The sequence below is a fragment of the Orycteropus afer genome, unplaced genomic scaffold, assembly GCF_000298275.1.
Source record: "Orycteropus afer afer isolate SDZICR_OR568_19922 unplaced genomic scaffold, OryAfe1.0 scaffold00079, whole genome shotgun sequence".
Lineage (NCBI taxonomy): Eukaryota > Metazoa > Chordata > Mammalia > Tubulidentata > Orycteropodidae > Orycteropus > Orycteropus afer.
In genome coordinates this window covers 5,542,136-5,568,671 of record NW_006921666.1, presented here as the reverse complement: position 1 = coordinate 5,568,671, position 26,536 = coordinate 5,542,136, and the positions used below count along the sequence as shown (strand labels likewise).

Sequence of the window (26,536 nt, the reverse complement as noted above, 5' to 3'; positions counted from 1 at the left end):
CAGATTTCATCTGACCAGTAATTCTGGTCATTACTGAGTTTTTGGATTTTGTTCCACGTTTTTCCTCCCACTCTATCCAGGATCTCCAGATTTGATCCTTTCCAGAGTGATTGGCATTGGTAGCTGGGCACCATCTAATTCTTCTGGTCTTGAGGGCCATCGTGTCCTAGGGCTGATTGCTTCCAAATGCCCTTGTTTTTTTTGCACTCCTCTTTGCTTCTGATGCTAGGAGACTGTTAGCTGCATTTTAGATGGCTGCTTGAAAGCTTTTAAGACCCCAGTTGCTACTCACCAATGTAAGATGCGGAACAAGGCTTTTATGTATTTTGTTGTGCCAGTTGAGTCTGGTGCCCCCCAGTACGAAGGTCCTGAGACTGTAGATCTATTGGATCTCTCTCCCGTAGTGTCTGGTTTCTGTGAGGGATTACTCTGTGTCTGCTTTTGTTTCTGTAAGGATTGCAGGTATTTTGTATTATGGGTGTCTGTGCAAGATTAGCCTCAGCTGAATCTATCCTTGGTGTACCTCTGTTCACTGATAAACAACCCGTCCCCCACCCTGCTGACTGATTGATTGTCTCAGGTGGTTATGTGTCTATCTGTAGCCTGGTGTTTGGTGTTAATGGCAATGCAGTATTGTGGACACAATGGTTGATATTAGCCTCTGTCGTCTATTTCTAATTGTATTTTTAATAATTCTGTTACTAGCTGCTTTAAAATAAATACATATTCTTAACCTTTTATTTTTCCTTCGATTATGATGCAGCAAGGGGGGTGGAAAGAGCCTAGGACTGGGGAGAAGGAAATAAAATAATACTTTGTCTGCTAATGTCTACCTAACTCCATGGCTTGGACGAAGTAACTTCATTTCATTGGGATGTCAAGTTATCATTAATGAGAAATGAGTTGAACAAAACAATTTCAAGGATTTTTTTTTTAGGTCTATAAATTTATGATTCTAAAATTTCTAGTAATGAGTAATTAACCAGTTAGTCATCAGGTGTTTATTGAGCACCTGCGGTGTAGTAAATCACATGGGATGGCTTTTCTAGCCATAGTCTTTGTAACTCCCACTGGATTACTGTGTGGGACCATGCAATTAAAACTCCTGATTGTTAAAGTCATCCACTTGGAGTATTTCTGTTGGATCAGCATGAAGTAATCTTCTGGGAAAGTTCGCTTTCTTTCTCTCTCTCCCTCTCTCTCAGTTATACAGAACTCTGATGTTGGGATTGGTTGGTTTTGCCACTCTGCCAGCTCAAAATGAGCCCTCCTAAAGGCAGAAACAATCTCTCTGATTGTCACCTGAGAGAGACGCATGGCTGAGAGAGAGAGACCTGGCTGAGAAACGGTGGCAGTGGAACCAAGAGACACGAGACAGCGGCAGGCTTACCTGGCCCACAGAGGCAGAGGCCAGGCCCAGAGAGCTAGAGAGGCATGTTTAAGGGCACAGCAGAGGGGAGACTGTCCTGATTGAAGAACTGTATCCTGTGTTCCTGAACTTGAATTGTAGCCTGTTGCTTCCCTAATAAACCCCATAATCTGTGAGTTTTGTGTAGCCACTGCAGTGAATTATTGGACCCAACAGAGAGGTGTTGGGTACTGCAGGAGGGATGGTTGGTGTCAAGGTTGGTAAGAGGGCTGGAGGGTGGCAGCATGTCTGGCCTCATAGGAACAGGCCTTGTGCTGCTGATGGTGATCCTCTCTTCCTCTTGTGGAGTTAGAGGAGGTCAGAAGATGCCACTGCTTCCATGCCTCTTTCGCAGCACCTTTTGGTGATAGAACTACAGTAACAGCTATAAATAGCTTATTATATAACAACTTATATGTATAAACTCTTATTATAAAGGATTTTGTTATGATGAATTAGGGTGTTTGAAAGATGGGCTTTTGCCTTCTCAAAGACTGTTACCTGGCTTGAAGCTAACATAGTAGCTTTGATAAAACATTTCCATGAACATTTCTAGAAGTTCTCTATGGACCACCTTAAATGTATATAAATACGCAAGAATAGCGAGAAGAAGAAACTTTAGATGGCCTGCATCTGCCACTTAGAGACAATGCCATTGATATTTTGATGTGGATTCTTTCAGTTGTCAGTTCGCTGTTCAGAACACGTGAAAACCAAAAAATCCGCATTGCTATCTAGTCAATTCTGACTCATAATGACCCTGTAGGACAGAGAAGTGCCCCATAGTGTTTCCAATGCTGTGATCTTTACAGAAGCAGACTGCCACATCTTTCTACCCTGGAGCGGCTGGCGGATTTAAACTGCCTACCTTTCGATTAGAAGCTGAGTGCTTAACCACTGTACCACCAGGGCTCCTTAGAATACATATAGTAGTTACAAAAATGAGATTATATTATACATACTATTTTTGCTATTATTTTATGAATTAGAATGACTTTAGGTTAGTAATGAACATATCATTTAAAATTAGAAGCTGTTAATAATGTCTTATATTCATGGAGGTGCTTTCAGTTGAAAAAGTGCCTTCCTGTGCTGTTTCATTGAGTCTTCGAAACATATGTGCAGGACAGGACTGAGAAAGTGATCATTCCTGTTTGATGGATGAGGATGCCCAGGTCAAAGGTAGATAACCTGTCTGAGATTGTGCTGCTAGTGACAAAGATATGGGGATGGTAAATCTGTGACAGATAGTCTTAGGATACTAGTTTAAGGGTTCCTCTAGTACAGTCCTGGTAGTAAGGCCTTCCCTGTGTTAGAAGCAGATGTTTGCTTATGACTTTTCTGCATTCAGTAACTGAAGCTTTCCTTCTTTCCTTTTAGGGTACCATGCGCGTTTGAATCGTCTGCCTGGAGCTGCAGCCCGATGCCTTAGAAAGGGGCGAAGAAGGCTTGGTGGGAAGGTGACATCTCTTATTGTTTGCTAGTCTCAATGGAGAGATAATATTCCTTCTGGGATTTAGGTACCTTGCCACTAAATTGGGGTTTCAGAATGCCCTAGAGTGAGTTAAGGAAACTGGAATGTATACAACTTCTCAAGGATGAACATTATGTAGGAGGAGATGAATGGTTACACATGTAAAAGAAGAAGCTTAATTCATAATAAGTACTGACAAAGCAAACACTGTCATTATAGTGTCAGTTGTGTGTAAATCTGCAGGCCTCGTCTGTGTTCTGCACTTGTGATTAATCTCATAGTGGTATTAGTAAGTTACAGTGCTTACGGCTTCTTCTTGTTTCCTCCTGAATTCATGAATGCTACTTTGTTCTTTTGGTCTTTCATCCCAGAATTCATTAAAAAAAATAATAAAATATATCTCTGGTACCAAATTTCAAGAGCTCCTCCTTGACCATGTGGACAGGAACACCTGACATTTATGGAGGACAGGAACACCACCTGACATTTATGGAGGACAGGAACACCACCTGACATTTATGGTGGACAGGAACACCACCTGGCATTTATGGTGGACAGGAACACCTGGCATTTATGGTGGACAGGAACACCACCTGACATTTATGGAGGACAGGAACACCACCTGGCATTTATGGTGGACAGGAACACCACCTGGCATTTATGGTGGACAGAACACCACCTGACATTTATGGTGGACAGAACACCACCTGACATTTATGGTGGACAGGAACACCTGACATTTATGGTGGACAGGAACACCACCTGACATTTATGGTGGACAGGAACACCACCTAACATTTATGGTGGACAGGAACACCTGACATTTATGGTGGACAGGAACACCACCTGACATTTATGGTGGACAGGGACACCACCTGACATTTATGGTGGACAGGAACACCACCTGACATTTAGGATGGACAGGAACACCTGGCATTTATGGTGGACAGGAACACCACCTGACATTTATGGTGGACAGGGACACCACCTGACATTTATGGTGGACAGGAACACCACCTGGCATTTATGGTGGACAGGAACACCACCTGGCATTTATGGTGGACAGGAACACCACCTGGCATTTATGGTAGACAGGAACACCTGACATTTATTCAGTTCTGCCTTTGTCAGGGACTCTGTTAAGCACTGTGTTTATCAGCTCGTTTAATCCTCTCATTGACCTTATAAAAAAGGTAGCATTCCTCTTTACAGTGTTTCTTTGAATTAAGGTTCAAAGAAATTGAGTGTATCTGATATTACCCAGCTAGAAGTGGCAGAATAGAGATTTGAACTTAGGCCTGCTTCTCTTTTTGTTTTTTGCTTTCACACTGAGACTGAGAAAGAGGGTAAGATTGGGGCCCATACCCAGTTAGAGAAGAGGGTGGTGGGCAGAGCATAAGGGAGGCAGATGTATGTGAGAGCATTGCTCTGCTTATTCATTCAGTAGGCATTTAGAGTGCCTACTGTGTGGCAGGCTCTGTGCCAAGCGGGGTTAAAATGGTCAGCACCACAGGCTGGCTGCCCTTAAGGAGCTGTTGTTTTAAAGTCTTGTCAGGGAGCTGTTTTCTGAAGTTTTATATATGCAAGAGAAATGAAGCTGTCGATTTCCAGATGAACTCTGATTCTTGTTTTTTATGTCTTTAGATTAAAATCCAAATCCTCAATTAGACAGACATTTGATTATTGAAACGATACCTTGTTCCTTTTGGAAACTCATTTTGCAAACAATACAGTGCTGCTTTGTGTACTGGCAGGTTAACCCTAACAGGACAGCTGGCAGGAGAGGAGTGCATGGGATGGGGAAGCAGGACCTGGGAGTGGGGAACGGAGAGGTGGTTTTACTTTTCCTCTCTATTGGGCGGCTTGACAGATAATGTTCTTCCCACCACCCTCCTTAGTTTGCTTCAGCTCCTGTGAAAGAGGAGCCTTCCACTTCTGTGGAAGTAGATCAGTTCCTCTTGAAGGCTCCCTTTAGCTTGCCTGGAAGGGCCCACGGCCTGTTGGACGCACCTCTAATGATTTCAAATGAATAGGATAATATTTACTTGTTTAATTCATCTTCATCACCTTAAAGGGATATTTGTCATTTCTAGCAGAGGTCATGGCTCTGCCCCCCCTTCCCCTTCCCCCATCTCTCTTCTCTTTTTCTAAATTATAATCATAAATAATGAGTTTCATTCACAGCTCCCTGCCAGCGAGCTGCTAATTACGCAAAGTACTGCTTGTAATTTACACAGTAATAAACTGTAAATTTAAGCATTACGGCACTTTAAGTTAATAATTTTCCTGCTGTAACAAATAGCTCATTTTTCACCCATCTTTCCCCTTGGCCCCCCTACCACGTCTGTGTCTGTGACTGGGAGGCTTGGCCATAAGGGATGAAGAATATGAAGAATACAATATGTGAAGCCTTTTCATTTAGCTCACTCCCACCCAGAAGCTGACATCACATTAATCCTCTGTAGCCAGTTGTGCTGAAATGTGTATCCTAATATTTAGGCTAATTCATGGACATTAAAAGAAATCAACTATCATCGACAAATAGCATTTTCGTATCAACAAACACATTTAAGTAACAGGCTTGACATTCCTGCCTGTGGTTTAAACTCTCAGCACCTTCTCACATGTGTGTAACTGGTTCCTGTACACGTTGGTTGGCTTTCCCAGACCCTGCTAGTCACTGTGAAAGTACACAGATTCAGTGAAGGGTGAGTGCCTTCTGCCATTTCCTGCTTTCTGGGGAATTAGTTCTTGTATAGCTAGTGGGTAAGCATTCATACTAGTCTTGAGAATGCCCAATTTAAGAACTAATTTATACAGACTTCTGTTTCATAAAAAAGAGATTATGTTTAAGTGACAAAATGCCAGGTGACACTTTTTGTCAGTCACAAAAGTCCTTTGAAGTCCATGCATTCAGTCGGCAGGTATTGAGGTACTCAGTGGTGAGGATTCAGTCACGGTTCATTAGGAAGGCTGTTGGGGCTATCATGGCATTACTGTAGGGAGCGTGGTGTGCTGGCCTGTTAGAAATTGGCTGCTGTTGGATTTTTAAAAAGTTTTTCTCTTCCTGTATACTTAAATGACTATAGTAGGTATCCCTGTATTACAATACTATACATGGTTGACATTGTTTATGATAACATTTTGGATCCTTAATGAGAAATAAGACGAGGCTAACATGAATGCTTTTCAGATATATCCTTATAAAAAGGGATACAGTTGCTATTTTAAGATTGACTTTGAACAAGTACCTTTGAGGTGGCCTTGGCTGGCACAGTTATGGAAAAGTGTCAGCTTGACAACAGATGGGCCTTTATTTATCGGTTGGATGATACTCTGATCTTCTTTGTCTTTTCAGGAGACGAGCATAAGTACTTTGGGTACTGAGAGGATAGGCCACATCATTAGTGACCCACGGCAGAAAGAGTAAGTGCTTCTGGTTACTGTCCTAGCCTGTTCCTTAGAGAAGGAGGCAAAGGGAAGTTTTAGGAGGCAATCTAGAAATCAGACTTTAGAGCTGAAGAGAAGATCTTAAAGATTTGTAAGAGTTTATAAAGAGTTATAGTTTTGACAGTTAATATGGCTAACACACTAAGCCCCTGTCTGAAGGTCATTTTGTCTTCTTTCTAGACAAGTTTTCTTATTTCTTTGTTTTTTATATCTATAAGTGCTACATTATAAAAGTAATCTCCAATAAAGATGTTAAACTGATTTTTCTGTCTCTTAAACAATTTTGTTTAAAGTGGAAGATTGCCTCTGTATTCTTCTACATACTCTTCTCCTTAAAACAATACTAAATACCATTGAGTTGATTCTGACTCATGGTGACTCCATGTGTGTCAGAGAACTGGGCTCCCTAGGGCTTTCAGTGGCTGATTTCTTAGAAGTAGATTACCAGGCATTTTTCTCTGAGATACCTCTACATGAACTTGAACCTCTCACTTTTTGGTGAGAGCTTTAACCGTTTGTATCACCTGGGGACTCTTGTACATTTTTGTATCAGTTTGTCATACTGTCATGGCTTGTGTGTTGCTGTGATGCTGGAAGCTAAGCCACTGATACTTCAGATACCGTGCTGGTTACCTATAGTGGACAGGTTTCAGTGGAGCTTCCCGACTAAGGCAGACTAGGAAGAAGAAGCTGACAATCTATTTCTGAAAAAAATTGGCCAATGAAAACTTCGTGAATAGCAGCAGAACATTGTCCGATAGAGTGTTGGAACATGAACCCTCAAGTTGAAAGGCATTCAAAGTATGACTGGGAAAGAGCCGCTTCTCCATAGTAGAGTCTACCTTCATGATGTGGGCAGATTAAAGGTTTCAGAACCTTCATTTGCTGATGTGGCATGACTCAAAATGAGAAGAAAGAGCTGCAAGCATATATTAGTAATCAGAAGATATAGACTATATGAAGTATAAATTGAGGAAAATTTAAATTTATCAAAAAGGAAATGAAATACTTGAAGATAGATATCCTAGGCACTAGTGAGGGAGCTCTGGTGGTGTAGTACTTAAGGCATGCTAACCAGAGTGCTGGAGTCTCAAATCCATCAGCCACTCCTTGGAAGGAAGATTGGGCAATCTACTTCCCTAGTGATACCGCCTCAGAAACCCAAGGAAGGGTCTCTATTAGTCAGATCCGACTCCACGGCAGTGAGTTTGGTTTTGATTTTAGGCACTGATGAGCTGAAATGGACTAGTATTGGCCATTTTGAATCAGACAATCATATGGTCTACTCTGCTGGGAATGACAAATTGAAGAGGAACAATATCATATTAATTGACAAAAAGAACATTTTATGATCTATCCTGAAATACAATGTTGTCAGCGATAGGTTAGTATCTCTAAGCCTACAAAGAAGACCAGTTAATACAGCTATAACTCAAATTTATGCACTAACTGTTGATGCTAAAGATAAAGAAATTGAAAATTTTTACCAACTTTGGCAGTCTGAAATTGGTCAGACATGCTATCAAGGTGTGTTGATAATTACTCAAAATTGGAATGCAAAAGTTGGAAACAAAGCAGGATCAGATGTTGGAAAATATGACCTTAGGAATAGAAATGACATTGGAGATCACGTGTTAGAGACATTTGCAAGACCAAGGAACAATTCATTGGAAGTACCTTTTTTCAACAACATAAACAGTGACTATACATGTGGCCCTCACCAAATGGAAATCATAGGAATCAAATTGGATAATATCTGGAAAGAGATGATGGAGAAGCTCAGTATCATCAGTCAGAACAAGGCCAGGGGCCATCTGTGGAACAGATCACCAGTTGCCCATATTCATGTTTAAGTTAAAGGTGAAGAAAAGTCCACAAGAGCCAATGTAAGACCTTGAGTATATCCCACCTGAATTTAGAGATCATCTGAAGAATGGATTTGACACATGAGCACGAATGACTAAAGACTAGATGAGTTGTGGGATGACATCAAAGACATCATACATGAAGAAAGGAAAGAAGGGGTCATTGAAACAACAGGAAAGAAAGAAAAGACCAAAGTGGATGTCAGAAGACACAATGAAACTTGCTCTTGAACATAAAGTGAATGGACAAAATGATGATGTAAAAGAGCTGAACAGAAGATTTTGAAGGATGACTTGAGAAGACAAATCATTATAATGAAATATTTAAAGACTTAGAGTTAGAAAACCAAAAGTGGTGTTTTACAAGCTGAAAGAACTGAAGAAAAAAATTGAAGCCTTGAGTTGCAGTACTGAAGGATTCTGGGAGCAAAATACTGAATGATACAGAATACGTCAAAAGAAGATGGAAGAAATACAGAGTCACTGAACTAAAAAGAAGGAACTCTGGTGGCGTAGTGTCTAAGGCATTTGACTAATCAGAAGACTGGCAGTTCAAACCCACTAGCCACTCCTCAGAAGGAAGGTTGGGCAATCTACTTTGTAATGATACTGCCTCGGAAATCCAAGGAGGGATTGCTATGTGTCGGATGTGACTTGATGGCAGTGAGTTTGGTTTTTGGTTTTGAACTAAAAAGAATTGGTTTATGTTCAACCATTTTAAAACCAAACCAAATTCACTGCCATCAAGGTGACTCTGGCTCATAGCGACCCCTTTGGGTTTCCAAGGTGGTAAATCTTTTCAGAAGTAGATTGCCCAGTCTTCCTTCTGTGGAGTGGCTGGTGGGTTTGACCTGCCAACCTTCTGGTTAGCAGTCAAATGCCTTAGGCAGTACACCACCGTTTTTGGAGGTAGCATATCATCAAGAACTGTTGGTATTGAAGGAAGAAGTCTAAGTTGCACTGAAGTCATTGGCGAAAAACAAAGTTCCAGGGATTGACAGAATACCAAGTGAAATGTTTAAACAAATGAATGCAAAAGATGCAGTGCTGAAGTGCTCATAACTGTGCCTGTTCCAAAAAAGTTGATCCAACAGACTATGGAAATTATTGAACACTATTATTAATATCACATGAAAGTAAAATTTTGCTGAGGATAGTTCAAAAACAGTTGTAGCAGTACAGCGACAGGGAGCAGCCAAATTTAGAAGAGGATATGAAATAAGGGCTGCCATTGCTGATGTCAGAAGGATCTTGACAGAAGCCAGAGAATGCCAGAAAGATGTTTACCTGTGTTTTACTGAGTATGCAAAAGCATTCGCCTGTGTGGATCATCACACATTATGGATAACACTGCAGATAATAAGAATTCCAGAACACTGAATTGCGCTCATGTGGAATCGGTACAGAGACTAAGAGGCAGACATTTGAACGGAACAAAGGATATTGCATAGCTTAAAATCGGAAAAGTGGATGCCAGGGTTGTATCTTTCACTGTACTTTCTCAGTTTCTGTATGCTGAGCAAATAATCTTAAACTGGAGTATATGAAGAAGAATACAACATCAAAATTGGAGGAAGACTCATTAACAACCTATGATATGCAGATGATATAACCTTGCTTGCTGAAAGTGAAGAGGGCTTGAAGCACTTACTGCTGAAGATCAAAGACTACAGCCTTCAGTGTGGATTACACCTCGGCATAAAGAAAACAAATCCTCACAGTTGGCCCAGTAAGCAACATCGTGATCAGTGGAGACAAGGTTGAAGTTGCTGAGGATTTCCTTTTACTTGGATCTACAATCAACACCTGTGGAAGCAGCAGTTAGGAAATCAAATGATGTATTGCATTGGACAGTTCTGCTGCTGAAGACCTCTTTAAAGTGTTCAAAAGCAAGCATGTCACTTTGAGGACTAAGGTGTGCCTGACCCAGCCATGGTGATTTTAGTCATATTCAGTGAGTAATGACGGTGAGTAAGAAGACTGAAAAAGAACTGATGCATTTGAATTACGGTGTTGCAAAGAATATTGAATATACCATATACCAGTCTGTCTTGGAAGGAGTTGAGTCAGAATGCTCTTTGGAAGTGAAGATGGTGAGACTTTGTCTTCCATATTTTGCACATGTTATCAGGAGGGGCCAGTCCCTGGAAAAGGATATCATGCTTGGTAAAGGAGAGAGTCAGCAAAAAAGAGGAAGACTCTAAATGAGATGGATTGACGTAATGGGTGCAGCAGTGGCCACAAACGTTGCCTAGTTTGTGAGAATAGTGCAGGACTGGACAGTGTTTTGTTCTGCTTACACAGGATGGCTGTGATTTGGAACTGACTCGATGGCACCTAACAATAACAACAGTAACAATAACATTTAAAAACCTCTCTCTTTGTCCTGATTATGATGGTAAGTGCAGTTGGAAAGCCTGTCTGTAGCTACAGGAGACTCATTCTGCCCTTTCTTGTGCTAGTCTTGTACCCTAACATGGTTGGCTCCTTGATGTCTCCTGTGTGCGTCATGGTCAGTACTCACTTACAATCATATACACATCATCCTGATCTAATTTTTCATTTACAGAAATAGATGGGATGTGTGTGTGCTTTATGCCTTGGTTGAGCTGAGGATCCTGTTGTTACTGCACAGCTGAGAGTGCATTGGTGTCCCACCAAAATTTTGGGTTTATTTCTAGCCTGCCCACTTTTTTAACATTCTGTATGAGCCTTTTCCTTTGAAGAGTTATTTACGGTTAAAAAACTTAACACACATCTAATACCTCTCTTCTCTCTCTCGACTTCCCTTTCCCCCATTTCTTTCTTTGTCCATCACTTCATTATTCCAACATCTTTTTATCTACCCTTCTCTTTCTATTTTCCTACCACATCTTTTATTGTTTTCTGTCCTGTTACTCTCTCCATCTCTTCAGTTTCTGGTTACCATCAGCTGGGAAGAGAGAACGAAATCAGGTAAGATTGCTTTTGTTATCTTTATTTTATCATTTGATTTTCTTTTCTTTAGAAAGAACCAAGCACTGGCTTCTGATTTTCCTCACATTTCCACTTGTGCACACAAGGTAAGGGTCCCTGTCCCTTACACTGTTTGATTTTCTTGGAGGACAGTTATGCCTGGATATTTGATCCTCACTGATAAGAACTGTAGCCAATTTTCTTTTTTATAGCTTCACCTGTGATGATTAGCTTATTATTATTGTAACAAATAAATACTTCATAGGAACCCTGTTTCTGTTTTATTTCAAACTTTACAATAAGAAAACAGAATAAGCTTCACCTGCTTTTGGTTTAATGCAGCATCAGAATCCTTGCTGAGAAATAACTACATGGAAGTCTAAGCATATGAAACAGACGAAGGTAGTGCTGCCCTGGAGTTGAGGCCTTGGAACCTCACCCTGCCTAAATACCGTCAAGAGGCCTCTTGTCCTATCTAGGGCTTTGTGGGGGTCAGAATTTAAAAATTACCGACAGTTTATCCTGTTTCGTCTCCTTAAAGCTAAGCAGTAGTTTAGCATATGGTAAGGACTATTTGCCTTAAGCATTGTGTTCTTTCAAGATCTGTCTGTAGGGATCAGACTGACAGCAGCAACTCAGGAACATAGAGGGTCATGAGCTTATGTTAATGAGAGAAGAACAACTTAGAAAAGGGGATGAGAATGGTTACATAACTTGAGGAATGTAATTAATTGCTATCATGGATGTAATTGTACATGCAGAAACTGTTGGATTAGTGTGTGTTTTGCTGTGTATACTCTCAACAACAACAGCATTTTTAAGAAGTTATTGGTAGTGGCTATTGGTATGTTCTTTAATGTTTAAAGCTTTTTAATTTTGGAAATGTTCTTTCATCTTGGTAATTAATTGTAAAGTAGGTAAAGTCTGGTAGGTAGAAACATTCAGACTGTTACTCAGGTGTTTTTTTTTTTAATTACTTAGTAGCTCATTGAGGTAATGTGCATTTTAGACTCGGACCTTCATAGTGAAGTTGCTGTTTCAAAACGAACTAGAGCAGGGGTAGCTAGAACTAGTGTATATGAAATCATTTTAGGGGATATGTAGATGCTGTTTTTAAAAAATTATGTATTTTCATGTGCTTTAGAAAAATAGTTACATCAGGCTTGAACTATGGAAACATCGTAAGGGCAAGGCTGAGTAGCAGATGATATGAAGGAAAATATTCAGTAAACGGTAGTGCAGGTGGTATGCAGACACCAGGGAGGTGGTGTGAGAGATTGCAGAGTGCTGATCTTATTTGCATCAGGGGATCTGAAGGCAGAAGGGGACAAACCTCTACAATCACCTGGTCCTCATGTGTTGTTTGCAAATAAGAAGCTAGATATCCATAAGATTTATGTCATTTGTCCAAAGTCACACAGCTTGTAGAGCTGACATTGGAACCTCAGCAACACAACAGTTGTTTAGTTTGTATTCTTTGAAAATCCTTTTGAAGTTATTATCCAAAGTTCTTCCAGTCTTAAGATGTGCTTAGTTCTGAACTTTTTAGGGAGGGCTATTTATCGTGCAAAAAATCCTAAGCAAGCAAGCAAACAAAACGAAGTTAGTGTAGTGAACCATTTGATCGTCACAACCACCTTTGAGGTCAGTGGATGTTTCACACATGCAGCATTTTATTTGACGCTCACAGTAACTCTATGAAATAGATAAGAGTATGTATCGGTATGTCTTTTATAGGTGAGGATGGTAAAACTCAAAGAGGACGTGTAATTTGGAAAATGTTCCTTCATCAGTGGTAGACTGAAACTAGAAGTTAGGTCTTTTAATTCTTAGTCTAGTCCTATTTCCATTACACAATGCTGCTGGTATGTGCTAACCAGTTATTTGCTAGAAACGTGTATTTGCCAAGATAGTGAAATCAAAAGGTATTTTTAGGCAACTTTTCATGGAAACAAGTACTGATACGCGATTGATAATCAATTAGTGTAATTTCCTGTTCATATAAATTAGAAAGTGCTGTCTTCTACCATTTAAGTGACTATTGTATGTAACAAGTTTTTGAAAATTGTTGTTTACCAGGGAATACAGGCATACTTCATTTTATTGCAGTTCTCTTTGTTGCTTCGGAGATACTGAGTTTTTTATAGATTGAAGGTTTGTGGCAGCCTTGCGTTGAGCAAGTCTGTCAGTGCCATTTTTCCAACAGTGTGTGCTTGCGTCTTGTCTCTGTCACATTTTGGTCATTCTCAAAGAATTTCAAACTTTTTCATGATGCTGTTGCATACTTAACAGACCATGTTCTTGTTGTTGTTATGTGCCGTAGAGTTGGACCCGACTCATAGCAGCCCCTCCTTGGGTTTCTGAGGTAGTATCACTACGGAAGTAGATTGCCCTATCTTCCTTCCGAGGAGTGGCTGGTGGGTTTGAACTGCCAGCCTTCTGGTTAGCAGTCAAGTGCCTTAGGCACTACGCTACCAGAGCTCCTTTAATAGACCATAGTACACTGTAAACATAACTTTTATATGCCCTCAAAAGTGAAAGAGTTGGTATGACTTGCTTTATTGTGATAGTCACTTTATTATGGTGGTCTGGCACTGAACCCACAGTTTCTCCAAGGTATGCCTGTAGTCTGTTTTTGAGGTATGCAAGTGGCATAGTGGTTAAGTGCTTGGTAACTAACCGAAAGTTTGGCAGTTTGGACCAGCCAGTCATTCCGAAAGAAAGGTGTGATGATCTGCTTCATAAAGGTTATAACCTCAGGAACTCCACAGGACTGTTCTACTCTGTCCTGTAGGGTCACTGTTAGTTGCATATTGACTCAGTGGCAATGGATAGGTTTATATCTAGGATGCTATGTTCATGGACCCAATTTTGAATATGTGTGACTTTATTTAAGAATGTTGTCTGTGTTTGGGTTGGTAAAATAGTTGGTAAAAGGGGAAAAGTAATCAAATAGCAAGTTACCCTTTAGGATAAAATCCCTTTGATACTGGACTAACTAAAATAACCTTTATTCCTGCAGTTTAATCCTCTCTCTCCCCTTTACTCCTTGGATGTTCTTGCTGATGCCTCTCACCGAAGATGTTCACCAGCACGCGGCTCTACCAGGTAATTGTGTCCTCTGGTGGCTGTTGCTCTCTTTTGGACAATAATTTTCTTACTTAATGCTTTTCAAATTATAAAGTATTTTTATGGATGGTACTCATTTGATCCTCACAACAACCTTTGAGGTCATTAGATGCTGTAGAGATGCAGAAACTGAGCAGAATGGTAACGTGTCTTCCCTGTGGTCACATGGCTAGTGTGTGATCAGGTCTCAACTTTGACCTAACTCTTCTGCCTCATGTTTCATATTATTTCTGTAGCTAAGAGCCCATCTTCAAAGGACATTATTAATGGCCTTTGCCATGAGCTGCAAACCTTGCATAATCTGACGTCAGCTGCCATGGCCAACCTCCTTTCATAGAATCCCCTGCTCTCCAAATGGGCAAGAGATCAGCTATGCCAGGAATCTCCATTTTGTTCTTCAAAAATAGCAACCCTTTCCTGCCTCTGGACCTTTACACCTTTCCCTTTGCCTGGAATACTGTCTGTGGGCTCTTTGACCTTGACTCAGGTGCCACCACCTCAGGGAAGCTCTCCTAGACTGTTCTCTATCAAGGAACCACATTCAGCATCCTGCTTGTTACCTCTTGGCTTCCTTTATCGTTTTTAATCACAGACTAATGAATTTGCTTACTAGGTTTTTAAAATTTGCTTTTAACATTTTTCCTCTGTGTCTCACTAAAATACGAGTTCATAAGTACAGGGACTTTTTCTAGTTCCCTGATGTGTCCCCAGCACCTAACACAGTGTTAGCCCTTAATAAGCCTTCAGTATTTAGATGAATGAATTGTGTGCTTCTCAGTATAAATTATCTCAAGCTCGATGACATGGGAAGTAGATATACCATTAATAGTATTGTCCTCTGGCAGAGTTCTTGTACACAGAAGAGCAGCTAATAGGCTAGACCACAGAACTTTTATTATTATATTATTTATTTCAAACAATTTATCTATCTCCTAGGCTTCTGATCAGTTTTTTCTTTCTAATAGGTTTTTAAATAGATACATTCATAGATTGGAGGGGTGCAGGTGGCATGGAGAAGTTATTCTTTCATGGATAGACACAGAGTGTCTACTGTGGGCTATGGTAGTGAACACTTTGTCATAACATACTGCTATATATTTCTACTGGAGAAGTAGTACTTCAATGGGAAAAACCTTTGAAAAGAGAAACCATCATAAGTGATGTTACTAAGAATGTGGAAAATCGTAAGATGGTGTTAAACTACTAGTGTAAGGTCTTCTGTGTAGTGGCATGCTGTTTGTTTATCTGTCTTCCATTCATTCAACATTTGCTGACTCCTCACTGTGTGCCAGGCTCTTTGTTCAGGTTCTATCTTCAAGAAACTTACATTCTCATGGGAAAGTCAGGTCGGAGATTGACAGTTGTGACAGGGAGTGCTAAGTGCTGTATAGTAAAGGTATGCACTGGAATGATGGAAAGCCCAGACGAGGGGCTCCTAACTCAGAGGCTCAGAGAGGTTTTCTTAGGAGGTACTCAGGCTGTCTTGGAAGAAACAAGATTTCAATCCATAGGAAAGTAGTTCTTCAACTTTCTGTCTTAATACTGACTAAATTGCTGGCCACATGGACTCTCTGGGAAGACTGAGAACACCACATGCTGTGAGACACTGAAAGTAAATGACTATTCTCTTCCTTTCGCCTTTGCTACCAGGAGCTGTGCTGGGCTGAGATCTGTATCCCTGCTTTTCTCAATTTCCTTTAAAAGCTTCATCCTGTGACTGGGCTGGGCAACAGCTTCTGGTCTTCGTGTATCTCATTATCCACATCATTGTCTTCACTCTCTTGCCTGGCAGTGCTTGTGGCTGGACTTGGAAACATAAGGAGGTCTAGGCTGTGCTTCTAGTGCCTCTAGCTCTAGGGATATACTGTTTATTGCTTTCGACTGTTGCTGAACGCAAAGGAGAGAGAATGTGGAGGCTGTAGCTCATCTTTCTCCTTATTTCTGGATACCATTCCCAGGGCCGTGGGTACCAAGTGGGTTGTACACGTTGAAGGTTCTTTGGTGTGGTGGAAGAAAAGTTAAAAACTTGTATTCATTTATTATCCTTTGAAGATCACTCTTTTTTTTTTTTTTTTTGCTTTAAATTGTATACGTATTAGTATAGGAGCATATATTTTTATTTTATGGGAATATATTGTGTATGTGGGAGTTTGGGCTCAAATTCAGTACTCATGAGGATGCACAATCAATAGACTTTGGTCACCACTTCTCTGTAGGGAATGATCAACCCCAGGAGCTCTGTGCAGTTCCTGGAAGCTGTGAGTGATGAGACACTGGGCCCTCAGGGCCACCTCTCACTTCTTTGAAATAGTGGGGTCTCTTCCTAACAGGGGGTCAGTTGAGAAGGAGCCATCCAGCCACCACAGGATTTTTCCAGTTGCTGCTGTGGCAGCTGATGAGATCAGATTCAGAATGGGACGGTGAGCCTTGCTCAAGAGGAGACCGTTTAACAAAAGCCTGGCACCAAGGACGGAATGTTACGGAGTGGTGGTCGCAGGGAAGAGGCAGGTGAATAACTGTGGTATAAACTGTTGCTGATGGAGATTTTATCTTTTCCTTGTTCCATTTTATTTGTAGTAGGAAAAGATTTCCTTCAAAGTGCCTGGGCAGCATGGGGAATTTCACACCCATCATTAGAACGATTTTTGTGTGTGGTGACTATGTTATCATTAGCGGTATAATTTTATTTTGCGAAGAGAGAAGTGTTTCCTGTTTTATCACAGCTTTCCCTGAGGAGGGCTGGTGTATTAATTTGCTGTATTGCCTCCTGGCTGTTCCCAGGCTGTTTTTCCTCTTCATCATGGAGTTTTTAATGGCCCGAGTGCCTCTTGGGAAGCATGTGAGGAAGAGTTCCTCGGGGAGTCCTTCCCTTTTCTCACATGCCTATAATTACTCTCCTTTAAGAGCACAAAGAGTTGGATAATCATGCCTGAACTGTGAAGGCTTCCTCTTGTCAGGTACTGAGCAGAGGCTGCTTCCTGTCTGGACACTGCCAATTCCACTCTCCCAAGCCCTCCACCACCCCATGAGAACGAGGGTTCCTGAACTGCTTCCTGCCTGCTAGAGCCGTATCCAGCTCCGGGGCTCAGAATGAGGCCTGCGTGCTGCTGGGGTTCAGGGAGTAGGGCACTGGGAGTGACCTCAAGGTACTCTCTTATTCATCAGAGTTTATTTAGTATTTTATTACTATGAACAAATAAATGATGGGACAGTAATTTTAAGAGAATACTTTATTGATGCACGATTTTAATACAGCGTAGACGGTAGGTCTGATCGATGAGAGAGGGAGTCCTTGTGGTCTTTGTACCATCTAATAGATTTGTAGATTAAGAGGTTTTCAGAAATCCCACTCTAGAAATACTGAAGGTTGGTGGTTTGCTACCCTGGCTGCACTTTGGAGTCATTGCAAAGCTTTAAAAAATACATCAAAGCTGGGTCCCCCCTCCCAAGATTCTGATGTAATTGATCTGGGATAGGGCCTCGGCATTGCTTTCATGCTTCCCAGGTGATTGTAATAAGCAGCCAGGATTAAGAACTGTTGCCCTAAATGCATATGGCCTTATGACTGGGGATTTGTAATTTGCCTAACAGGAGTCCCGTTTCATAATTGATAGGCTCTCAGTACTTTGACGTCGAGTGCATTGTTCCTTATGGGAGGTTGAACTCTGGACTTCTCTTAGCCTTGGAGAGTGTTTCAGGTGAGGAAAGAGTGTTAGTATCTTGTGCAGTGCCTGACATGTAGTAGGTTAATAAATTGGCCAGGGGTGGGGGTGTAGGGGGGCAGATAATTGGATGGATCTATAGATGGATAGTTGGCTAGGGGCATGGATGGAATTCTTAAACCAGCTGTTTTGGTTGCTATTATTGGTGTGTTGCTGGTAAAATAGAAATGCTTGCTATGGTGTTAATAGTTGCTGCTACTCAAACAGCAGATGGTGTGATTGGTGTTCTGGTAGAGGCTGTGGTCTTGTTGGCAAAGGCATAGTCACAAAATTATAATAAGGAGATTAGTTCTGTAGTGAGTTTTTCTCGTGAGAGATTTGTTGATTATGAAGGATAGCTTTTTTTTTTTTTTAAACCATTATTGGTTAGAGAACCATCACTAGAAGGTATCAGTGGCTCCATCTCTGTATGTTGCATAAGTCACCTGTTGTGGTTTTTGGGTGTCTTATGGCCATTTTGAGCTTTGCTTTAGTGACCTTTCCTCTGTTTGGAGAGGTGATTTGGTTAATATATCACCGTTTCTACTTACTCTTTCTTATCAGTTCTGAACTAGCAGATTTTGTTTGATCTTCTTATAGGCCAGCTTCCTTCATAAGTAAACATTTTTCTTTTGAGAAACCTTATTTCCAGTTCCAGGAAGAACAGCAGACAAACAGCCCAATAGATAAATATTAAACATATTCTTTAATGAATGAGTGGAGAGTTCATGGCTTCTACTATTTTCTTCATCGTCTATGAGATGTTGGCATAGGCAGTGTGAGGTTATTAATGTGGATGTCAGAGTGGGGCGTACCCAGCTAAGAATCTTGGCTTTACCGGGGCTAATGACTTAACCGGCCCATACCTCAATTTCCTCATACTTAAAATGGAAGTATGAGTCCTTTCTTACTGGACTAGTAAGTAGGGAGCTAAATGAAATTCTATACAGTGGGTAATACTATTTTTTTTTACATAGTTTCTACCCTACTCTATTCATAGGATAATTGCTATTTTAAAATTTGGAGTTAGCTCCCAGAGTCTTCTGCTGGTGACAGGTATTATGGAATTCTTGAGGTCCTTAAATGGCCCCAACTGCACTGTGGGAAACATTTGGACAGGGTTTGGAAAGAGAGCCCTTCCTGCCCGTTAGAGGGTTGAAAGGAGATAGGCTGAGCTCATTGTAATTCATTTTTTCTGGTCACAAACGTTGTGATCTGCATATCAGAGTTGTGTGCCCAGCTGGCTGTGCCACTTGACAAGGAGTTTCAAAGAGCAAGAAGGAGACTCTATCCATGCTATTAATTTTGACCTTTGGAGCCATAGTAAACAGCCTCAGGTTTTACCTCAGGGCTTTGGGGAGAGAACCTCTCATTAGTCCTGTGTCTGTTGGGGAAGCTGTGATGCTGGCAGCTCTTTCTCAGCCCCAGCGCCTTAGTTTGGGCCACATGTGAGGAAGTGTTCTGCTGTAGTACTGTCCATACGGCTGCCCAGTCCTCTTAGAACTTCCCACTCTCCAGTACACAGTTCTTGAATCTTATTATGTCTTAATGTTGGATGGCCTTGTTTATAGCAGCTGGCTGCCATCTTGCTGCTCAAATGGAATGAGGAGATGATTCTCTCTTTTTCCATGGTTATATACCATCTTTCCAACTGATAAGAGACTGTTCTGTTCTGCTCCTGTGAGTGGCGTGAAACAGCTTCATGATGTTTCTGCATTGGCTCAGCTGAAGGAAGTAGATTACAGAGAATGTCAGGTGCTTGTGATCAATTTGTCCCAGACTACTGAGGGTTGCTTTGAATGAAAACTATTACTGGAATTATCAGGGCCTGTTCCAACTAGAAGGAGCCCTGGCGGCTATGTGGTTAAAGCATTGAGTTGAGAACCAAAGGATTTGCCGTTTGAACCCACCAGCTGCTCCATGGGAGAATAGTGTGGCAGTCTATCCCTGTAAAGATTTACAGCCTTGGAAAGCTTATGAGGCAGTTCTACTCTGTGCTATAGTGTCGCTATGAGTTGGAGTCGGCTTGATATCAGTGGGTTTGGTCTTCCAACTAGATAAACCTTCTCTTTCCTATGATAATTGTGAAGTGGTTTACTCTCCCTAGCTGCTTCTAGTGTCATAAGCTTGGATGCTTTCCCACTTGGCAGTCTGTGAAAATATTTCCCCTACTGGGTGAGCTCTGGTGGTATAGTGCCTAAGGCATTTGCCTGCTAACCAGAAGGTCGGTGGCTCACACCCACCAGCTACTCCGCAGAAGGAGGACTGAGCAATCTACTTCCGTAAAGATTTACCACCTTGGAAACCCAGAGGGGGTTGCTGTGAGTCGGAATTGACTCAGTGGCAGTGAGTTTGGTTTTTTTAGTGTTTAGTAAAGGAGTTCTTGGGAGCTCTGGTAGCGTAGTGCCTAAGGCACTTGACTGCTAACCAGAAGCTGGCGGTTCAAACCCACTAGCCACCACTCGGAAGGAAGATGGGGCAATCTACTTCCGTAGTGATACCACCTCAGAAACCCAAGGAGGGGTTGCTATGAGTTGGGTCTGACTCAACGGCACATAACAACAACAACAACAAAGGAGTTCTTGTGGCGTAGTGGGTAAGGCATTTGGCTGCTAACCAGAAGCTCAGTGGTTCAAACCCATCAGCCATTCCGTGAAAGGAAGATGGGACAGTCTAGTACCATAAAGATTTATGGCCTCAGAAACCTAGTGGGGTCGCTGTGAGTCAGAATTGACTTGATGGCAGTAAGTTTTTCTTCTTTTTTTGGTCTGGGTGTTTAATGAATGCCAGTTAACCCTGAAGAGAGAATCACATTGGTGGGGGGTGGGGAGGAGGTCTTTCTGCTACCCTAGATTTTACCCTCCCATCCCTTGTTTTGCCCTAGCACTTTACTGGTTCCTTGATTCTAGCTCAGTGTTTTGTATCTGTTCGTTCTTTATTTCTGAGGCGGCCTTCCTTACTATGTTACGAGCTCCTGGTAGTCGGGCCTCGGATCGATCATCTTGTGTCTACCTTCAACACACCCAGTGCAGTGCTGCATGTGTGCTAGGCCTCCATAAATTTTTGTTAAAAATAATTGAGGTGAACAGATTAGTAATTAAGGGAAAATATTGTAATATATGATACGAATGACCTTTTGGTCCTTAGAAACATCAATAATTTTTTTCTTAATGTTACTTGTTTGTAGGTGTTTAAGAAAAAGTAAATAAATACCTTTTCACATAAATTTTATTTTTGCTTCATATATATCAGTCTTTCAATGGCTATTTTAAAATAAGTGATTTTTGAAGGTGAACTCTTTCCTTAAGCTAGCTTGCCATGGGCAAATCAAGACGGTTTTCTCTCCTTAGGAGTGACTCTAAACATGTTTGTTCTGAATCTAAAGCAGTCACATCAGTTATTTTTTGCCAACATTGGTTCTGTTAAACATGCATGTATTTCTCAAAATAATTTTTCCCCCCTAGAAGTACATTCCTGCCCCAGGGACATAGCGATCGGCCCAGTTTCCTAAGCAACACTGAAGTTTTAACAGCTCACCTGATCCTTCAGTTACCTGCAGTAAAAAATGAAATAGAAATGCATGTTTCTGCATGGGTATACGGAATACTCTGAATTGTTAATCTTCAGCATTCACCTTCACACTTAGGAGTTTAATGGCTACTCTTTAAGTAAAGAGTGGATTTCTTACTTTTAATGCTCAGGTCCCCCCCTCCACCCAAGTTCTTTTCGGTAAGTGCCGCCACAGTTAGAGAATGTGGCCCTTTTAGGGGAGGGACTGACCCTGGCAGTCATATTGTGAAGGAAGCATGCTCCCAAAGTGGTGGTGGGCCTGAGAGAAGATTGTCCCCGAGGCCCCCGATGAGATGAAGCCACAAGAGGAGACATCCTTTTCCCTGGGTTAATTGCTCATATCCTGGTTTTTATCTAAATTTATGTTCATCGAGTAATTCTGTTATTCTCCAAGCTAAATGTTTAGATTCCTTTTATCGACTAGGTTGGCTTTGGGGAATTTGGTAGACTTTTTCTTTTTCTTTTTAAAATTGTTATTTATTTATGTAATTAATAAATGTGGTGAAAACATATACAACAAGACATTAGCTAACATAACAACTTCCACATTTATAGCTCAGGGACATTGATGACATTTTTCATGTTGTGCCACCCTTGTTGCTATCCTTTTCCAAAATAATCCACCACCATTAGCATTAACTCAATGTCCTGCCAACAGAAGCTTCTCCTTTCCCCCTTCCTCTCTCCCCTGTTGTTGTTGTTATGTGCCACCGGAGTCTGACCCAACCCCTCCTTGGGTTTCTGAGGCGAGACAGTATCACTACGGAAGTAGATTGCCCAACCTTCCTTCCGAGAAGTGGCTGGTGGGTTTGAACCAGCAGCCTTCCGGTTAGCAGTCAAGTGCCTTAGGCACTACGCTACCAGAGCTCCTGCTCCCTCCCTTGGTAACCACTAATAATCTTTGAGATACGAGTGTGTGTGTGTGTGTGTGTGTGTGTGTGTGTGTGTGTAAGCTCCGGTGGCAGAGTGGCTAAGGCATTTAACTGTTAATCAGAAGGCTGGAGGTTCAAACCTTCAAATCCACCAGCCATTCCTTGGAAAGAAGACGGGACAATCTACTTCCATAGAGATACCTCCTTGGAAACCCAAGGAGGGTTCGCTGTGAGTCAGGACCAAGCTGACGGCAGTGAGTTCGGTTGTTTTGGTTTAGGGATGGAAGAGGAGGGGAGAGAAAATTCGCAAATAGTTTTTTTGGGGGAAGACACACACACACACACGCATACATATATTAAAAAAAAAACAAACTCACTGCCTTTGAGTTGATTCAGACTCACAGTGACTCTCCCTTGGGTTTCTGAAGCGGTATCTATGGAAGTAGATTGCCCAGTCTTCCTTTTGAGGAGTGGCTGGTGGGTTTGAACCTTCAAGCTTCTGGTTAGTAGTCAAATGCCTTAGGCACTACACCACCAGAGAAAGTTTCCTTTCCTTGACTTTTTACAATAGCAGACTAATACAATATTTGCCCTTCTGTGATTGGCTTATTTCACTCAGCATAATGTCCTCCAAGTTCATCCACATTATGTAGTGTTTTGCAGATTCTACATTATTCTTTAGGGTTGTATAGTATCCCATGTGTGTACGTACCACAGTTTGTTTGTCCATTCCTCAGTTGATGGGCACTTAGGTTGTTTTCATCTCTTTGCTATTGTAAATAGTGCTGCGATGAACATAGCTATTCGTGTCCTGACTCTCAGTTCTTTAGGATCTATACCTAGTAATGAATGGGATTGCTGGATCAAATGGTATTTCTGTTTCCAACTTTTTAAGGAATCTCCATACTACTTTCCACAGTGGTTGTATCATTTTACAGTCCCGCCAGCAGTGTATGAGTGTCTCAGTCTTTCCACATCCTCACCAGCATTTGTTATTTTATGTCTTGTTGAACCATGAGATGGTATCTCATGGTTGTTTTGATTTGGATCTCTCTGATGGCTAATGATCACAAACATTTCTTCATGTGTTTTTTGGCTGCCTGAGTATCTTCTTTGATGAAGTATCTATTCATGTCTTCTGCTTATTTTTTAATTGGATTGTTTGTCTTTTTGATGTTGAGGTGCTGGAGTTTTCTGTAAATTTTAGGGATAAATCCTTTGTCCAATATGTCATTGCTGAATATTTTTTTCCATTCTGTAGGTTCTCTTTTTCCTCTTTTGGAGAAGACTTTTTGTGTGTGTGTGTGTGTGTGTGTGTGATTTGGGTGAAGATTTACAGAGCAAATTCACTTTTCATACAGCAGTTCACATACACTTTGTCTCATGACATCGACCACAATTTACCACAATGCAACAGCTCCCCTCCCACTTCCTCTCGATAGTTACCTCTTCCCTGTGGCCATCCCTCCATGCCCTCCTGCCCCTGAGCTGTCTGCTGCTGCATAAGCAGCCCTTCTTTCTTGGAGAAGACTTTTGATGCACATAAGAATTTAATTTTTAGAAGGTCTCAGTCATCTAGTTTATCTTCTGCTGTTGGTGGATCCTGGGTCATGCTTGATAGTCTATATATGCCATAAATTAGGGCCCCTAAGTTTGCCCTATTTTTTCTTTGATGAACTTAAAAGTTTTCGGTTTCACTTTTAAGTCTCTGATCCATCTGAAGTTAGTTTTTGTGTATGGTGCAAGGTATGGATCTTGTTTCATTTTTCTGCAAATGGACATCCAGTTTTGTCGGTGCCATTTGTTAAAGAGAATCTCTCTTCCCTGGTTAATGGATTTCAGGGGATTTGGTAGATTTTTTTCTTTCAGTCAGTTTCACAGGAGGTAGCTACTTATTGGAATTATCTGAGGAATAATTTAAAAATAAACATATTGATGATTCTGCCCACACTTCAGCCTGGCCTGCTGAATTAGGAGCTTGGTGGTGGCATGTATATTTTACAAAAGTTCCTTTGGTGATACTAATAACAATTTATCACACCAAAAGAGAAGTGAACTTTTAACTTCGTAATGATTTTAGCTAGCCTTTTTGCCAACCAAAACTTAATGCCATCAAGTCGTTTCTGACTCTTAGCAATACACACTGGGTTTCTGATGCTATAAATCTTTACAGAAGTAGATTGCCCCATTTTGTTTCCATGGAGCAGCTGGTGGGTTTCAACTTCTGACCTTCTGGTTAGCAGCTAAATGAGCTAAATGCCTTATTCACTATGCCACCAGAACTACCTTATCTTTTACCCCTATGTTATCGATAAATTCTCCTCTCTCCATGTGGAAAAGGAGCTCTGGTGGTGCTGTGGTTAAAGCACTGGGCTGCTAACCAAAAGGTCAGTGGCTTGAACCCACCAGTTGCTCTGTGGGAGAAAGATGTGGCAGTCTGCTTCTATAAAAATTTGCAGCCCTGGAAACTCTATAGGATAGTTATTCTGTCCTGTAGGATTGCTATGAGTCAGGATTGACTTGATGGCAGTGTTTTTTTTGTTTGTTTAGGTTTTTTTCATATAGTAAGTACATGGTATACAACACAAGGACAGCCAGCCATTGCTCTCATTAAATCTACCCTTTCTACCTACAGGGAGGGGCTCTGTGTGCTGCTGAGGAGAAGTTCAGACTTTTTTTCCCCTCCTTGTGGATACCTCACTTAATGTGTTGTCCCTTTTCAGCTTCTGTCATGTGAGAGTAGACAATAATGCTGTCAAAGTAAAAGAATCTGCTCAAATCCAATCTTATCCCCAACCCCCCTCCCACTCCTAACATAACACACCTGAAAAGGAAAAAGTTGTTAGAAGTTGTTAAATACCCCTAAATGAAAATTGATGGAGGGGGTTTGGGAGGAATTCAGCCTTCTTTTTCCCTCCCCTCCTTAATTCTTAATGTCTGCAGTAGACTGATAGGGAGTTATTTTGGGGTGCTTGAGGATAAACAAAAGACCAGAACTGCGTTTCAGAATAGGAAGCTGAGGCTGTAGCAGTTGCCTACCCCCATGCCCAGGCTGCAGAAAGAACACAAGAGTTTCTTCTAGCCACACATGTATTATTCTTTACTCCCAAACAGCTGCCCTCTGCAGCATGACCGGCTCCCGTTCCTGTCTCCCTTAAAGCCTCTTGCTCCAAGCACCCAGCATCCTGCTTGCTGTCACCAGGCTTGCTCTGGGTCCTCTTTCTTTTTTGTCCTCTGTGGTTCTTCCCAAGCAGTTGAAGCCCTCACAGGCTGTCCTCGAGGCCTGTAAACCCTGCCAGCACTTGTTGTTGTTTGTTGGGTGGCATTGAGTTGGCTCCAGCTCATGAGACCCACTGTGCACCAGAGTAAAACACTGCCAGGACCTGCACTGTCCTCACAGTCCTTGCTGTGCTTGACCCCATTGCTGTGGCCACTGTGTCAGTCCATCTTTTTGAGGGTCTACCCCTTTTCTGCTGACCCTCTGCTTTACCAGGCATGACACCCTTCTCCAGGGACTGTTCCCTTCTGACAGCATGACCAAAGTAGGTGAGACAAAGTCTGGCCATTCTTGATTCTAAGGAACATTCCCGCGGTCCTTCTTCCAAGACAGATTTGTTTGTTCTTCTGGTAGTCCATGGTGTTTTCAGTATTCCTAGCCAACACCACAATTCATAGGCATCAGTTCTACATATGAGGCAATTGAAAATACCATGGCTTGGGTTGGACAGCACCTTAGTATTCAGAGTGCTGTGTCTGCTCTCTAACACTTTAAAGAGGTCTTTTGCAGCAGAATTGCCCAGTGCAATACATACTACCCACTGCCATCGAGTCTACTCTGACTCATAGTGACCCTTCCTTTGGTTTCCAAGGCTGTAAATCTTTCCAGAAGTAGATTGCCTCATCTTCCTCCTGTGGACGAACCACCAGCCTTCCGGTTAGCAGTCGCCTTATGCACTGTGCCACCAGAGCTCCTTGTAATACATACCATTCCACTTAAAGCCAAAGAGAAGAAAGTTGTCCTAGTGTCCTTTTATAACAACTTGACTGTCCCTCTTTCCTCTTCCCCAAATCTTTACTAGAAAGAAACATGGAGAAAGAAAAATACTTTTTTT

The 26,536-nt window shown here is 41.5% G+C and overlaps 1 protein-coding gene across 1 annotated transcript in view; it reads left to right on the top strand.

Annotated features, from left to right (window-relative positions):
* The window catches only part of GPATCH2L (G-patch domain containing 2 like), an 85,927-nt gene that overhangs the window by 36,322 nt on the left and 23,069 nt on the right, over positions 1 to 26,536 (top strand). The window contains exons 4-7 of the mRNA XM_042781024.1: positions 2,789 to 2,868; positions 6,241 to 6,308; positions 11,205 to 11,259; positions 14,175 to 14,260. Of these exons, the coding sequence (XP_042636958.1) occupies positions 2,789 to 2,868; positions 6,241 to 6,308; positions 11,205 to 11,259; positions 14,175 to 14,260 (289 nt within the window). The remainder of the gene's footprint in view (positions 1 to 2,788; positions 2,869 to 6,240; positions 6,309 to 11,204; positions 11,260 to 14,174; positions 14,261 to 26,536) is intronic.